The following is a 15,681-nucleotide window of genomic DNA, read 5'->3' on the forward strand; positions in this document are numbered from 1 at the left end:
TGTGGGAGGCTCTAACATGTGACCCAAAGGATGTGTAATCTGAGCCACACTGCAGGTGTCTGACTTGTGTGTGTGTGTGAGAGAGAGAGAGAAAGAGAGAGAGAGAGAGATAGGATTGTAAGTATAGTATTGTAAGTATACTTCCTCCCTGAAAAGGAAGAGGTTTGTTTCCCCCTTCCTGAATGCAGAAATGCACACTATCACCCAGTGCTCCCTGCTCCCCACCCCAATGGAATATGATTGTGTATATTTAAGATTAAGGACCAATCATGTACACAGTCTTCTTTGGGGGATCATGCAGCAGACTGCGCAGCTGTGAGCACAGAGTGAAAGGCCTGTGGTTATCTATGTACAAAAATAAACAGGGTGTTGTGGTTTGTGGCCAGCAGTACAATGTAAGTGGTTTTGATGTTTGGAAGGTGCTATGTGATTTTCTTGGGTATGGGCTCCATCTGGGCTTCTGAAGAAGAAATAATGCGTATGTGCACAGAGCACAGCTTAGCATGCCCTTAGTTCTGGCGAAAGCAGAGTGACTGAAAAACTTGACAAAGGCAGGTTAAGGCAATTAACACTCTTCCCTCTCCACACACACATTGTGACTTGCCGTGTGGTGAATGGCATGACAATAGCACATGAAATGATCACAAATCCAGGAGGCTAACATTTTCTTATTTGTCTAGATTTTTAATTCCTGTAACTTAACACTAACACTCTCTTCCTTAATTAAACTATGCTACAGTTCCCTAGGCCTGGTCTCCCCAAAATGCAAGTGGCAGGCAGGGTCTCCAGCTTTGCTATGGTTGGCCCAGCCCTCACTTGATGCCATGCAAAATTATCAGATCCCTTTTTGGGTGTGGTACCTGGTGGCCAAGGAGAAGTGCGCAGGGGTCTTTGGAATAGGCTGCCTAAGGAGGTGGTGAGCTCCCCCTCACTGGCGGTCTTCAAGCCAAGGTTGGATACACACTTTTCTTGGATGCTTTAGGACAGGGGTAGTCAACCTGTGGTCCTCCAGATGTTCATGGACTACAATTCCCATGAGCCCCTGCCAGCAAATGCTGGCAGGGGCTCATGGGAATCGTAGTCCATGGACATCTGGAGGACCACAGGTTGACTACCCCTGCTTTAGGATGCTTTGGGCTGATCCTGCGTTGAGCAGAGGGGTTGAACTAGATGGCCTGTATGGCCCCTTCCAACTATGATTCTGTGATTCTGTGATCCAGAAGAGGGAGAAGACAGCCCCGGATCCTCTGGGCCCATGTTCAAAGTCAGCTCGGATGATGGTGTGAAGAACGGTCAGGGTGTGTGTGGGGGGAAAGGCAGCCTGAGCAAAAATGGGTGAATGGCTCTCACTCCGTCCCCGGAAGCTTTGTCAATTCGTTTCACTAGGGACCATTTGATGGTGCGGTTTGTTCTGTCAGTTGTGGACGGGTGTGGGCCCCAGCACAAGTATCATCGGAGGAGTTGCCTTGGTCCAGTTCAATCCGGAGTTGGGTCTTCCAAGGGCACGCCTGCTTCTGCTGCCTTCAGCAGGTTTCACTTTGAAAGAGACGCCAGTTTCAACGCCCACCGGTCGCTCCGGCCATTCTCCGACACTCCCCCCTCCCAATAACCCCGGAGAGCAGAGACAGAGGCACTGAAGCGCTCTGCTTCAATAAGCTCGCCGCATATGCAAGAGACGCTACACTTCTCCCCCCCCCCCCCCCCGCTCTACCCGAAGCTTCGCGGGGAAAAGTTTCCCCGGACAGCGGAGCTGAGTTGACACGCAACGTTCTAATTCGGAGCTCTCGGCTGGGAGATGAAAGAGGCGGCAGAGATCAGAGCGATGGAATTCCCGCGCATAAGCATTTATGTTGGAAACGCTGAATGTCCCATCTTCGTCTCGCTCTTCTCCCGCCCGACTTCCAAACTCTCCGTCGCGCTTCCCTTTCCACTTGGTTCCCAACGCCTCTCGTTTGGTCTTCAGAGGGGGATTAAGGCAGAGGGGAATTCACTCTTAAAAGCTGGTTTCTTGAAAAGCCAGCGGAGCGCTTCCAGGGAGAGGTCTCCTATTCTGGTTAGCTTGGGCGGCGGCAGGGGGGGGGGGGAGCCGGCCTGTCCTGACCAACTCTCCCAAACGTCGCGGCTGATCCGGCAGGAAGGGTGGCGAGTCCTTTAAGCCGAGACATGCCTTCGGAAGGGTTGTTTGCTTCGGTTGCTCCTCAGGGCTCAATCAGGCAGAAAGGGTCAATAAAGTGTGCGTCCCACGCAAAAGAAGGGAGACAATAAAGCCACCCTCCGGGTCACAGGTCACTCCGTCACTGATTGAGATATTCCCAACTTTCTTTTCTCCTCGTTCTTCGCCACCATCATCTTCGTCATCCCCAAAGCAGAAATGGGCTGGCGAGAGGGCGAGCGAAAGAAAGACGATCGATAGGTTTTAGTTCTAACATCCAGGTAAAAAATGTCCCTTCCGGGGCGGTTTGAAACAGGGAGTCTACTCCAAAACTTTAAGGCACACAAGCCGGTGAAAGGAAAGGGGCTTCTCTCTTCCTTTTTGCCATGCCCTCGATTCGCAAGAACACTTCATGGCTCGTGACCTGATGAGCCATTATGCATATATGCCTCTGTCTGCGTAAAAGTTGCACGCATGTCAAATGAATAGACCTCGCCGAGGTGAAAAAAAGAACAATGCAGGTTTCATGAATACGAGAGAATGTTACACACTGACCGTATACAGTAAGGTGACCAGATTGTCCCACTTTTGGAGGGACATCTGGGAGCACCTGGCAAATTGTACTTATGTTGAAATTAAAATATATATATATATATATATATTACAATACTATTTTTTGCGTTCAATGGCGTCCCGCTTTACCAATGTTAAAATCTGGTCACCTTAGTGCAGGGGTAGTCAGCCTGTGGTCCTCCAGATGTCCATGGACTACAATTCCCATGAGCCCCTGCCAGAAAACGCTGGCAGGGGCTCATGGGAATTGTAGTCCATGGACATCTGGAGGACCACAGGCAGACTACCCCTGCGCTTAGTGTACAGATGAGAAAAGAAATTAAGAGAACACTTCTCAACAGGTCTACTCAGAATCTTCCTCGGGCTGACTTCCAGGAAAGGACAGGACAGCAAAGGGGGACTCCAGGGGCACCTTCAAGACCAGTATTTTATTCACGGTATACGGCTTCGTGTCCAAACTGAAGAAGCGTTGTATCTGAAGAAGTCTTGGTCAAACTTACATCGTAAATAAAACTTTGTTGGCTTTCTTTTTAAAAACCCTTCTTTTTCTGCTTCAGACCAACACAGGCTACTCTCCTGCATCTGTTTCCCTCGTTAGGACTGGACAGACAGACGGATAATGGTTGCCATTCCCTTTTAAACGTTTCTGCTCTTTCATTTTATTTAGAAAAATCGTATTTGGGCGTTTCACGTTCCTGTCTTCCCTTCTCCACCCCAAGTTCGTTAACAGTTACTTTCGAGGGAATAATAATTTTAAAAGTTGGTTTCTTGAAAAAAGAGCGAAATCTGCAAAAAAAATCTAAAGGGATTCATTGTCCGGATTTCCCATCCTGAAATTTAGCAGCCAGGCTGAATTTAAACTTGACTTTGAATTCGCCGGACCTCGAAGAAACGGGAAGACGGGAGAAGCCCATCTGAACTCAATAAACCAGAAGCGTCAATCAAGCGGCTGCATGTGTGTGTGTTCTCCGCGGGGCAGCCCTTTAAAATACTTGTGGCTCCAGGCCCAAAATCCCGACCCGGACTCGCATTTCCAGCTAAGATGGTATCCAGCATGCCAATGAAAGCAAACGTTTTATTAGCCTGTTGCAAAATGCTCAGAGGCCATTTGGGAGAAAGTCTGGGTCACTCCACCCCTGCCCGTAAACATGGCCTTATTGGTAATTCCCTTCCCATCCAAACAATGATGCAAATACTAGACCCAATCTCCCCCCCCCCCGAGTCTCTTAACCCCCCATTACTTGATTTATGTCGATTTCTTCTGGCTCCACACTCCAAAAACACACCTTGCCTTGCAATAAATAAATTCGATGAGTTTCATGGGGACTAAGCATGGCGTTCATCCAGATTTTTGACATTATTCTTGCCACCGAGAAAAGCTCCAGAAATCGGAATTTCTGAAGCCACGATTTTAAGATTTAGAGGAGAAAGCCGGGAGAGGGGGCCACCCACCATTTAAACCAAATGAATTTCTAGATCATGTAACGGTGGAATCCTAAACACGTATCTAACAGGACTTAGTCCATTTTTAGGGTTAATTCCTATATGGAACAACCAATGTGTATTTGTTGGTAGTCTTAATGTAGCAATCTTACATCTACACACATTCCCCACAGGGCATCTATCTATCTATCTATCTATCTATCTATCTATCTATCTATCTATCTATCTATCTATCTATCTATCTATCTATCTATCTATCTATCTATCTATCTATCTATCTATCTATCTATCTATCTATCTATCTATCTATCATGTTATTAAAATGGATTGATACATTTTATCCTGCATTGGGTGTCCTCGATCTAAAACAAGATTTTATTTCGGCGGAGACACACATGCTTAAGTATGTAAATAAAACAGCCAGCTTAAATGCATATATCTGGCAGATACAGGCAGCGCGTGTGTATGTACAACTTACAGCAAGTAGCTGAATGTTTTACATAAGTGTGACAAGACCGAATATAAGCGCCATCAAAGGAATTCTGATTTGATACTTGTATATTTTGGGAAGCGAAGCACGTGTGAGCGGGTGAGTGTGCAGATGGGTGAGTGATCAGACCTACGCACAGAGCTCGGATAAAAGGGCCAGGAGCGGAGGCAACCCGGATCCAAAAACGGAACATGTCCTTATCAAATTCCGGTTTTGATTTCCCGGTGAAAGAGGGTAGAAAATAGAGGGGTCGTTCGTTAGTGGTGTGCTGAAAAGTGGCAGGCAATCTTTTCCTGCCAATGGAGTATTGTCAAACACCTCCCCCCATTTCCCACATTTTAAACATCTCTAAATGTTACTCCCCAAGTTTTATTCTCCCACACACTCGGACACAACTCCCTTTAGTCTCCCCCCCCCCAATGTCCTTTATACAAGCAAGCCTTTGAGCCCCCTTTATCCCCAAATATCCCACACCCCAATTTCGAGGAGATGGGGCGGCGGTTTGCCAGGGCTGACTCTACAGGACAACCAATTCCCATCGCTCAGATTTTTGCTATGCGACTAATTTAGGAGTGGAGATGCTTCAAATCTGAATTTCTAATCCTTTTTGACTTCCCTTCTTTTAAATCACTCTACAGGCTTTTTTTCCCCCTTTTGGGGCAGCATCCTTGATTCTATTAGTACTTCAGTATCTCCCCCTATCCTTCAACTTCTTCCACCCCCCCTACGCCCCCCCCCCCCCAATTTCTTTGCCGGAGTTCAGACTTGTTTACCTCGGCTCGGGTCCCTGAAGTTCAAATGTACATGTGATTCCTTTTGCTCCGGCGGAGCGCTACAATGAAAACGCCTCGTTCGCTTTGTGGCTTGCATTTAATTACGCCGGAATCGCACACATGTTTATAGCGAAGGAATGAACGACTTCCTCGAAGGCTTATTAGCCTTCACCTTTTGGCCTGAGAACTGATTAAAAACACGGGGCGCGTCGAGGAGCCGACGGCTACCTTTACTGTTAGTAATTTTCGTGCAAAAAAAAAAACAAAACCTGCCAGCAGCTTGGAGCAGCCGTCAAGTAGACGGTGGGCAGCCGATCCGCAACAGGGATTGTAACCAGGGAAGGCCCTCCAGAGAAACTGACACGGAGGACGGAGAAGAGGGCGAAATTGACTAGGGTGGCTCAGTCGTTCACGTGGGATGAGTGGGGACAGTCATCTTAAAAAGAAAGAAAAATCGTGGAATAAAACCTTGGAATAAAATTTCCCTCCCGGGTTTCGAGGAAGGTTATTCAAGTGTTCTCGTGAGAACTATAACGTTTTAAGGTGTGGCTACGTGGGAGAGGAACACCTACATAAAGATACTAACGTCTGCTAAATATTAAATAGGCGGCTGCCTGGAATTTAATACAAGAAAGGAGGCAGAGTTATGCTTGGATATGCTTTTGGCATTATCAATGTGGTGCTGTCTGGTCCAGATTTCTAACACTCGCTGGTTTTACTGTTTATGGAGAAGACATAATTGTTGGCAGTTCTTTTCTTCTGGTCATCTTCCCCAATCCAAAACAGCAGAAGAACAATGGTGTGTGTGTGTATAAAATTGTGTGCATGTGTGTTCGTGCCCAGCTTGATCTTTTAAGGGATTTTAAGTTCCTAGAAATTCGATCTCATGCCGGAAAGCATGGCAAAGAACATAGGAGAAGATCTAGAAAGGGTGAGCAGAGATAGAGAAAATGAACACATAAATACATGGCTAGGTGCATACAGACTTCAGGCACCATTTGGCCCACATTAGACTCTTTGCAGTCCCATTTATTTTAACGGGGGAAAGTTGGTGCTTCGTTTACCCCCTTGAAATCAACGCGGTTGATATATGCTTAACTTTGGGTGGTTGGATGGAGAGAGAGAGAGAGCAAACAAAGCAATCTGGGGATCTTAAAAGCAATGGGATGGGGGAATGATTACAGATATCCTTTTACAATCAGCATATGCTGTTCTGCTTGGGGAAAATATCTATATTTGCAGTAGTTTGCTACGTACTTCGTCAGAGGACACACAAACACACTCTCTCTCTCTCCGCTTCTCGACTGAGTACACGAGTCTGATCATTCTTATGGACTCTCCTATTATCAATCACTCGGGCACAGAGTCAGGAGAGAGTAGATGGGGGGGGGGTGGATAAACAAGATTTATAGGATAATTTATGTTGGCTAATCTACAAGTAGACTCCGCACGGTGTCAAGTCTGCCTCCTTCTCCCGCCCCCACCCGCAGCCCCCGTTCTTCCAAAGCAATAAACTACTTCCAAGAACTACTATCCCTTGTTGAAAGCTACGATTTATTTCCGCCTCCCTTTTGAAAGTAGAAGTAATTGTTCCCGTTCTTCTTTGGACCAAACCACTTCTTTTTCTAAAAGAAATGGCTCTTTCTTGACTCCTCTCCCATCCCGATGAGCTCATGTTTTGTAGAAACACAGACTACGTAATCTACCAGCATTAAAAGTACAGAGTCTTTTATAATTTATAAAATAATTTATAAAACTGAGCAGGCCAAGGAAAGCTGTGAGTTTTGCACGCTTGGACATAACTTAAACGAGTAAATCTGGAAGCATTCGGGTTGGGGGAGGGGTGTCTTTTTTTTTTTAACCGCCTTGTTCGTTTCTGTTTTTTTATTTTTTACGTCCAGCGAAAGTTGCTTTCGAGTACCCCAAAGCAAAAAGTTGTTTGACATCCTCTGAAAGCCTAAGGCGATGGAGAAAGGGCTACACGTGAGCCCCTTGGCCCTAGCAAAGGTCAGTCGCCCCAGCCTGCCCCCACGCCGGAGCTTCACAGAGGTCCCCTAACCCAGTGCCCAGTTGATGATCTGATTGAATTATGCCTTTTTTGTTACAGAGACAACAGAACACGTGCGGGAGGTAATTAATTATCTGATCCAGGGCTTCGGTCGGCACAGAGACTCCCCCCCCCACACACACACACCAGAGGGATCGCCCGGGACAGCCTCAAGTTGCTGTTGTCAAGGAGTTTTGGATAGACCCTTAACTAAAACTGTGTGTGTGTGTGTGTGTGTGTGTGTCTGGGGGGAAGTAAGGAGCTGAAGAGGGGTTTTTTTAAATTAAAAAAAGCAGAATCGGTTCCTCCCACGACCTTGAGTAGCTCCTGGGAAAATCTCGACAGAACCAGAGAGAGAGGGAGAGAGAGAGAGAGAGAGAGAGAGAGAGAGACTATGGGTGGGCAAAAGAGACCCTTGTTTGGGTTTTTCAGACCCCCACTTTTCAGGGTGGCAAAAGACCCTCTTTCCCTTTTGTAGCTTCCCAAATACATTCTCTGGTCCAATTTTTCAGCTCGCCCATTCCCCCCCCCCCGGGTGTCCCTCTGCCTCGCCCCATCTCACTCCCAAACAAGAATCTCAGAGGGCCAGAGAAGAAGGCCAGACGAGGACGACGCGTGTTTATGGACAGACAGACTTCGCCCTCGCTGCCACGTCCCTCGCCCAATCTCTCTCGCTCTTGGCCGTGTTCGACAAAGTGAAGCCTTCTGGTCTGAGAAGGAAGGAGCCAAAGAGCAACCCCCACCCCCCTTCCCAAATCTCCCACCCCAGTAAAATAAGTCGCCCCTCCCCAGCACTTTCTTCTGCCTCCTACTATCTTCAACGGGAGAAGAGAGAACTTGGTACAAACAACTGGGCAAACCGATCAATAGGCAGCAATATTGGAAGAAACAGAGACTCACCTCTCAGTTTGGCGGCTGACGGGCGAGGGGTGGGGGCCCGTTGGCGGAATGGGAAAGGCCGAGGAATGGTTTGGGTCTGTATGCCTACATAAGTAAGGATGTATATTGCCCCTCGCTTGCTCTGCCTGCCTGCCTGTGCCTTTCTCCTTTTGGCTAGACCCTAAAATAAAGAACGTGCGAGTCTTTTCCTGGGGCGGACTGGGGGGGAAGGATGTGAAAAGGGGCTTGTGTTTTATAAAGCGCCGTTTGAAGCACTTTCTCTCTGCGCTTCTGAACTTGATCAGATTGTGTGTTTCCTGCGGAGAGACGGCGGCAATCCTGTGAGGAGCGCTCAATGGCCAGTCTTGGGAGCCTCGGCAAATCTCAGGATATTACAATTACTGGCATCTTTCTTTCGGATCCTTTTCTTTCCACACTTGGTCCCCCCCCATCGTTCTTTGCAAATGCTTTCCAGGACGAGAAAATGAGTGGATTTACAGAGGGCTGCTGGGGGAGGGAAGGGGTGGGGTGGGGGCGACGCTCGGCTGCAAAGAAAGAGGAGCATTAAGGCTGGTTAGAAACACCGCAGACGCATTTAAAAGGAAGGGGGAAAAATTAATCAACAAATATGAAACAGGGAGCTCTTTGATCTGCTAGCTGCAGATTTCGGGATTATACCTGTTCTCTGTCTAGAGGCAAACACCCATTTGTCCTGTTTCCTTGCGGCCGAAGTGCAAGAAATTTTAAAGCAAGTTTAATTTAAAAAACAAAACAAAACAAAACCATACACTAATCCCCCTAGTTAAATGTAAACGTATCTTCTCCAGCTTGGAGCGGGGAAGAGAAAGGGTGTGTGTGTGTGAAATTATTTGCACGCACTGAAAATCTGAAGGGCGTTCGATTCCCAAAGGAGTGACTACCTATGCACATTTCTGATTGTTTTTGCCAGAAATATTTACCTGAAGACAAGAAGCCAGAGACATTTTTCTGTCTCTTTCTTTAAAAAAAAACAACAAAACACTTCCCCAAACACTCTTTTATTGGAAAGAATAAAAAAAGGAGTAAACAGACTATTTCAACACTCCTCTCCGTTTTTCCTTTAAAAAAGAGGAAAGAACTCCGGTTTTTGGAAACCGTTTCCACGCCCTGTATCATTAGATCGAATCATTCTTGTGGTTAAATAACCATTGCAATGTTTGAACCTAAATTTGGCAGGTCTGGCGCCCGAGGCGAATCCTCCCGTCTTTTCTCATCTCTTTCAGTCCCCTTCCTCCTCCCATTCCTTCTCCCCCTTTTCTTTGAAACCGAGGGGACATTTTCCCACCCCACCCATAGTGAAAACGGTGGGAGCAGACGTGTGGCTGTGGGTGTGCGTGAACACGGGGGCGGTGGGATATAGATAAAGAGATAACGTAGGCAGGAGATCCCGAGCCGACCATCAGCAGGGTGCCAGAGTTTTCCTGCCTGCGCCAACCCAGGGCTGACCCAGGGCTGGAGAATCCCGGGCAAAGCCGAGCGCGCTCTGCTTTTGCTGAGAATCGGGTCCTCGCCCAGAACCCTCCTCTGGCTCCCCCCTCCCCAGCCCAATTGTAGCTCCAGTAAACAAAACATTTGGGCAGGCAGGCCACCCTTTAACCTTACCTGGGCTTCGCGAAAGCCGGCCCGGCCAATCAGCAGGCAGGGCTTAAGCGGAGCTGCCATAGTCAATGTTAGACCCTGTCACTCAGGCGGCCGGGGGCCAATGGGCTGGCGGGCTGGGGGTCAGGTGACGGCTCGCCAGGCGGCTCCTCATTGGCTCGCCGCGAAGCTGCCTCCCGGAGTTGGGTATTCTCTCTGCCTCTTTCTCCGGCTCGCAGTTTTTTTTAAAAGATGGGCTCGGAAGGGAGGAGCGCCTGACTTTGCCCAGTGCAAGGACGCCGCGCAGTTGGAGAGCGGGGCGCCCTCCGGGAAGGCGGGCGGGCGGGCGGGCGGGCGGCAGCGGGGATCCCCCCGGGGCGGCGCGCGCGGGGCAGAGGGGGCGCCTCGGCCCTCGCGGGGGTGGGGTGGGGTTGGGGGGCTTTCGGGCCGCGCGTGAATGCGGCACTTGGGGGGCTGGCGCGCGAGCCCTCCTGCCTGCCTGGCCATTGTTTGGGGCTGAACCGGAGGAGGCGGGCGAGGGGGAAGCCAGCTTTGGGGCCAGCCAGCACGCGCAGTGGGGGCCGGGGGGGGGGCGACCGCTTTGGGGAGGGGGGAGGAAGACGACGGCGAGCACGATCAGGAGGAAGAGGAGGAGGAGGAGATCGCCGTCGCGGGGCGGCCGCTGATCGCCGCCCTTGGGCTGCCTCTTTGCGTCGCCCGCAGCCGGGCGATGACCATGTTGCTGGACGGCGGGCCTCAGTTCCCGGCGCTGGGCGTCGGGGGCTTCGGAGCGCCGCGCCATCATCACCCCCACGACGTGGCGAACCGCGACGCCGCCGCCGCTGCCGCTGCCGCCGCCGCCGCCATGGGACTCAACCACCCCTTCGGGGACTCGTCCTTCAAACTGAGCCCGGCTCCCCACGAGCTGGCGTCGGGGCAAGGCTCGGCGTTCACGCCGCAGGCTTCGGGCTACCCGCATCACCATCCGCACCACCACCCGCCTCACCCGCACCATGCCGGCCAGGTGCCTTCCTATGCGGCCGCCGCCGCCGCCGCCGCCTTCAGCTCCACGCGGGACTTTCTGTTCCGCAACCGCGGGGATTCCGCCTCGGGCGGCGGAGGGGGCGCGGGCGGCGGCGGGACTGCGGCGGCTCAGCACGGCCTCTTCGGCGGCGGCGCGGCCGGCGGCCTCCACCCGGCGCCCGGCATCCCGGACGGTGCCGGCAGCTACTTGCTCTTCCCCGGCCTGCACGAGCAAAACCAAAGCCTCCCATCCCCGACGGGCCCCGCGGACAACGGCCAGATGCACCTGGGCTTGCGCGGGGACCTCTTCGGACGGCCGGAGCCTTACCGAGCGGTGGCGAGCCCCCGCGCAGACCCCTACGGCGGGCCGGCCCAGTTCCACGGCTACAGCCCCATGAACGTCAACATGGGCGGCATGAACGTGGCCGCGGCGGCGGCTCACCACCACCATCACCACCACCACCACCACCACGCCCCGCACCACCACCCCCCGCACGGCGCCGGGGCCTTCTTCCGCTACATGCGCCAGCCCATCAAGCAGGAGCTGTCGTGCAAGTGGCTCGACGAGGCGGCAGCGGCGGCGGTCCCCCCGCAGGCCCCCCCGCCGCCGGTGCGGTCCAAGAAGAGCTGCGAGCGGACTTTCAGCACCATGCACGAGCTGGTGACGCACGTCACGATGGAGCACGTCGGGGGGCCGGAGCAGAACAACCACATCTGCTACTGGGAGGAGTGCCCGCGGGAGGGCAAGTCCTTCAAGGCCAAGTACAAGCTGGTCAACCACATCCGCGTCCACACCGGCGAGAAGCCCTTCCCCTGCCCCTTCCCCGGCTGCGGGAAGATCTTCGCCCGCTCCGAGAACCTCAAGATCCACAAGCGGACGCACACAGGTAAAGCCCCACGGACGTCCCCGACGCCACCGCCGCGCAGCCCTGCAGCCGAAAGGGGAAAGGCTGTTCCGCGTGGGGTTTCTACAGGAATGGTTTGGGCTGGGCGGGGGGGGAGGAGGAGGGAGGGAATTCACCCCTAGAGGAAGATCAAAGGATCGGGGCGGGTGGGAGGGGGGGCAAGAGGAAAGAAGAGAAACATTTTGCCACTTTGCTCTGGATTCGTTTTAGAAAGCGAAAAGTAGCCGGATAGATTTGCACAAGACAGCAAAATAGTATAAAACGGGACGTGAAACGGGTTTGGGGTGGGTGGGTGGGCGTCTCCGTGTTCCTCCCCTCCCCTGTCCCCTTCCCACTTTCTCTCAGAGACACCCCCGTCCCTCTGCTTTGATAGAAGGCCACCAGAAATCGGCGTCTGTTTTCGGCGGCCTTTCCTAGAGGTTCAGCTCGGTGGAGACATTCTGTGGAGGAAACCATACAAATGCTAATGGCACCTAATTTTCGGTTACTTCCGCTCTCTCTCTCTCTCTCCTCTTTTTTAATGCCTTGATTGGCACATCTTCTAATTAAATCAGTGATACTTTTTGTCTACCTGTTTTTTTTATTTCTTCTCTTTTCAATTCACAGGAAAAAAAAGAAAGGGGGAAAAAAGGGGTGGGGTGGGGAATATAACGTTCAAGCAGGAAGCCAAGGCGTTCTGTTGTCTCCTTGAATACATCGTCTAAAACTGTTTGAATCTGTACTGATAGATTCAAATGAGGAGCCGTGTTGGTCTGAAGTAGCACAATAAAACCAGAGTCCAGTAGCACCTTTAAGACCAGCAAAGATTTATTCCAGGCGCGAGCTTTCGAGTGCAAGCACCCTTCTGTACTGTTTCTATCCGGAGGGCTTCCCTTCTCTCCTCCACATCTCCCGCAAACATCCATTTCTCCCCGGACCCCCCCCCCCCCCCTTCCCAGCTTGGCCTCCGCTTCCAGGGAACCTCACGCTGGAAAGGCACAAATGAAAAGCCACCAGGAGCGGATTTAATTGAACTGTAACCGAACAAACCCCCTTGTCTGGGAAGAGTCCGCTCCCCTTCCTTTCGCCTTGCCCTTTTTCGAACCTACGCCAGAAAGTTCCTGTCTGTGCCACGAGCAAGGAGTGAAGTTGTAAGAGGGAGCCGAAACTTCTGCCCTAGAAAGAAAGGGGGCGGGGAGTTGGGGGTGGAAGAAGCAGAGACGAAAAACTGAATATTCAGAAAGTCGTAGTTGTGTTTTCTCTCCCACCAGGCCATCCTCCGGAGCAGAAGACTAACCATGTCCTCTTTTCCCCTCTTTGCATTGTGAAACGGGCACCTCCGAATGTGGCAGGCGAGAAACCTTTTAAGTGTGAATTCGAGGGCTGCGACCGGCGTTTCGCAAACAGCAGCGACAGAAAGAAACACATGCACGTCCATACGTCAGACAAGCCCTACATCTGCAAAGTCTGCGATAAGTCCTACACCCACCCCAGCTCCTTACGGAAACACATGAAGGTACCGAACCCCTCCTCGTGGCCCGGTTGGCGGGGATAGGGATACTTGCAGTATTCATGTATAGTTCAATGTATGTAGAGACACCTACACATGTACAGAGAAAATCTTTTCTACTTTGTGGTTGAAGAGGTCAAAGTGAAGAGATTCTGCCTTGCAAATATGATGGAATTATAACTCCATGTGTAGAATCCTAACCCTCTAACTAATTTTATTTGTACATTAGACCCTCACCTTGGAGGGATCCCTATATATATATATGCATTTATATGCATCCCTATATATATATATACATATATATATGCATTTTAAAAATATGGCCCATATATGTGTGCATTTTACAAAAATGTCCCAGAAGGGGCGGCCTGGCCCAAGCCGAGGCCTGGTTTTGTCTTGACCAAGGTAGGATTTTTCTCCCAACTTTCAACCCACCCACGTTCTTGGTAGATCAAGAATTAAATTTCGCCCTGCGAGAGGCCCTAAGCGGTGGGGTTGGACTGGAGTCCTTCAGCCTCCGAATGAGGAACCCTTATTTGAAAAAGAGAGGGAGGAAAGGAAACCCTTCTAATTCGCAGGGAAACGGAGCGTGACCCTCAGAGGTTTCCCTGCAGCCCGACCATGGGTTCTCCCGGCCCCGGGGTCCCTTTGGGTGCTGAACCCTCTCCGGCTCCCCCTGCACTTCCCCGCCTCTCTTCTCCTCCTGGAAGGAGGCTTGGCCGAAGCGGACGGCTCCCGCTCCCCTTGGCCGGATTCCCCCAGATCCTCCTCCGCAGCCGAGCGCCGCTTGGCCGTCCGTGGATCGCCACCGGGGGCGGCCAGCGGCTGGGCCAAGCCTCGCCTCGCCTCGCCTCGCCTGGAGCTTCACCGCCGTCTCCGCCTTCCTTCCGCAGGTTCACGAGACGCAGGGCTCGGACTCTTCTCCCGCGGCCAGCTCGGGCTACGAGTCCTCCACGCCCCCGGCCGTCGCGGCCGCCACCAGCAAAGACTCCGCCAAGACCCCCCCGTCGGCCGCGCCGCAGACGGCTCCCCCCAGCCACACGCCCGGCTTGCCCCCCAACTTCAACGAATGGTACGTCTGAGGAGGACAAGCGGAACTCTCCACCCCACCCCCCCTCCAAGAAGAGCCCGCCAGGCCCTGGACCAAAAGGACCCCCAGCCCCCTCGAAGACCCCCAGCTCTCGCCTGCAGCCTGGAGTTTACACTACAATCTTGGGGCGTGGAGGAGGGGGGGGGGGAGAGGGTCGCGCTTCATCGACCCCCCTCCCCACAGAGAGCCGGACGAGTTTTATGTCTGTTTTTTCTCAGGTTTTCCAGCCCCCACATATACACTTTTTTCTTTCTTTCTTTTTTTTTGCATCGAGGGTGATTTCTCTGCTGTTCGTTGGGACCCCTGCTTTCTGGCCCCAGCCCCCCCCCTCTTTTCTGCTTTTGGCCAGCTTTGGTCAGTTTGACTTTGATGGTGGATCCCCCCACCCCTCCCATTCCATCCTCCTTCTAGGGGATGTTGAGAAACGAGGACTCCAATTTTTTTCCTTGGCCTTAGTTGTGATTGTTGAAAAAATGAAAAACGCAGTCTTACAAACTTGCCAAAGTCCTGTATTGTCTTGAACTTTCTCTCTCTCTCTCTCTCTGTCTCTCTCTCTCTCTGTCTCTGTCTCTCTCTGATCCTCCACTTTTCCCTTTCTTCTGGCGCCTCTCCCCTCTGTCCCACTCTCCAAGCATACACTTGTGAATGTATCTCGTCTGACGGGGATGGGGGGTGGGTGGGGGGTGGGGGTGGGGGGTGGTAGGGGAGAAGTCCTTCCGCATACTTGTTTTCCAGGATGGCGAACAAAACAGAAATGTGATCTTAATTTCACCCACCTCGTGACGGTCTAGTATAAACAGTTGCCTTTTCGTAACAACCTCTCTCTCTCTCTCTCACTCTCTCTCTTTCTCTTTTTGTAAATACATATCCATGATGCCATATTTATCGTTTGTAATTTAATTATTGAGATAAGTGCCGGGAACTCAACAATATTTATGGGGACAAAAAAAAAAAAGTCCCACAAAACAGGATAAATGAAAAATTGTTTTTTTTTTTCTAACAAAAAAATTCAAACAAATGCTGTACAACTTTTTGGTTATATAACTGCTTTAGCATTAAAAGTTTATTGTTTTGGAAAGAACCCAGCAGACACTTTTCTTCCCAAGCTTCCCCCCCTTCTCATAACTACCTGGGGACCCCCCCCCCCAGGCTTCCTCTTTGCAAGATGCTGCCATCTCTCATAAAAGCGACCAGGTTGGG

At 51.4% G+C, this 15,681-nt stretch overlaps 2 protein-coding genes across 2 annotated transcripts in view; one reads left to right on the top strand and one right to left on the bottom strand.

Annotated features, from left to right (window-relative positions):
- The window catches only part of LOC143823170 (uncharacterized), a 49,076-nt gene extending 40,357 nt beyond the window's left edge, over positions 1-8,719 (bottom strand). The window contains exon 1 of the transcript XR_013226401.1: positions 8,379-8,719. The gene's annotated coding sequence lies outside the window, so the exon portion shown is untranslated. The remainder of the gene's footprint in view (positions 1-8,378) is intronic.
- A 1,790-nt stretch (positions 8,720-10,509) lies between these two features.
- Positions 10,510-15,362, top strand: ZIC3 (Zic family zinc finger 3). The gene is made up of 3 exons (XM_077309173.1): positions 10,510-11,884; positions 13,234-13,397; positions 14,285-15,362. The coding sequence occupies exons 1-3, from the start codon at positions 10,705-10,707 to the stop codon at positions 14,471-14,473; spliced, it is 1,533 nt and encodes a 510-aa protein (XP_077165288.1). The 5' UTR covers positions 10,510-10,704; the 3' UTR covers positions 14,474-15,362.
- Positions 15,363-15,681: the final 319 nt, after the last annotated feature.

Source organism: Paroedura picta, chromosome 13 (genome assembly GCF_049243985.1).
Source record: "Paroedura picta isolate Pp20150507F chromosome 13, Ppicta_v3.0, whole genome shotgun sequence".
Classification (NCBI taxonomy): domain Eukaryota; kingdom Metazoa; phylum Chordata; class Lepidosauria; order Squamata; family Gekkonidae; genus Paroedura; species Paroedura picta.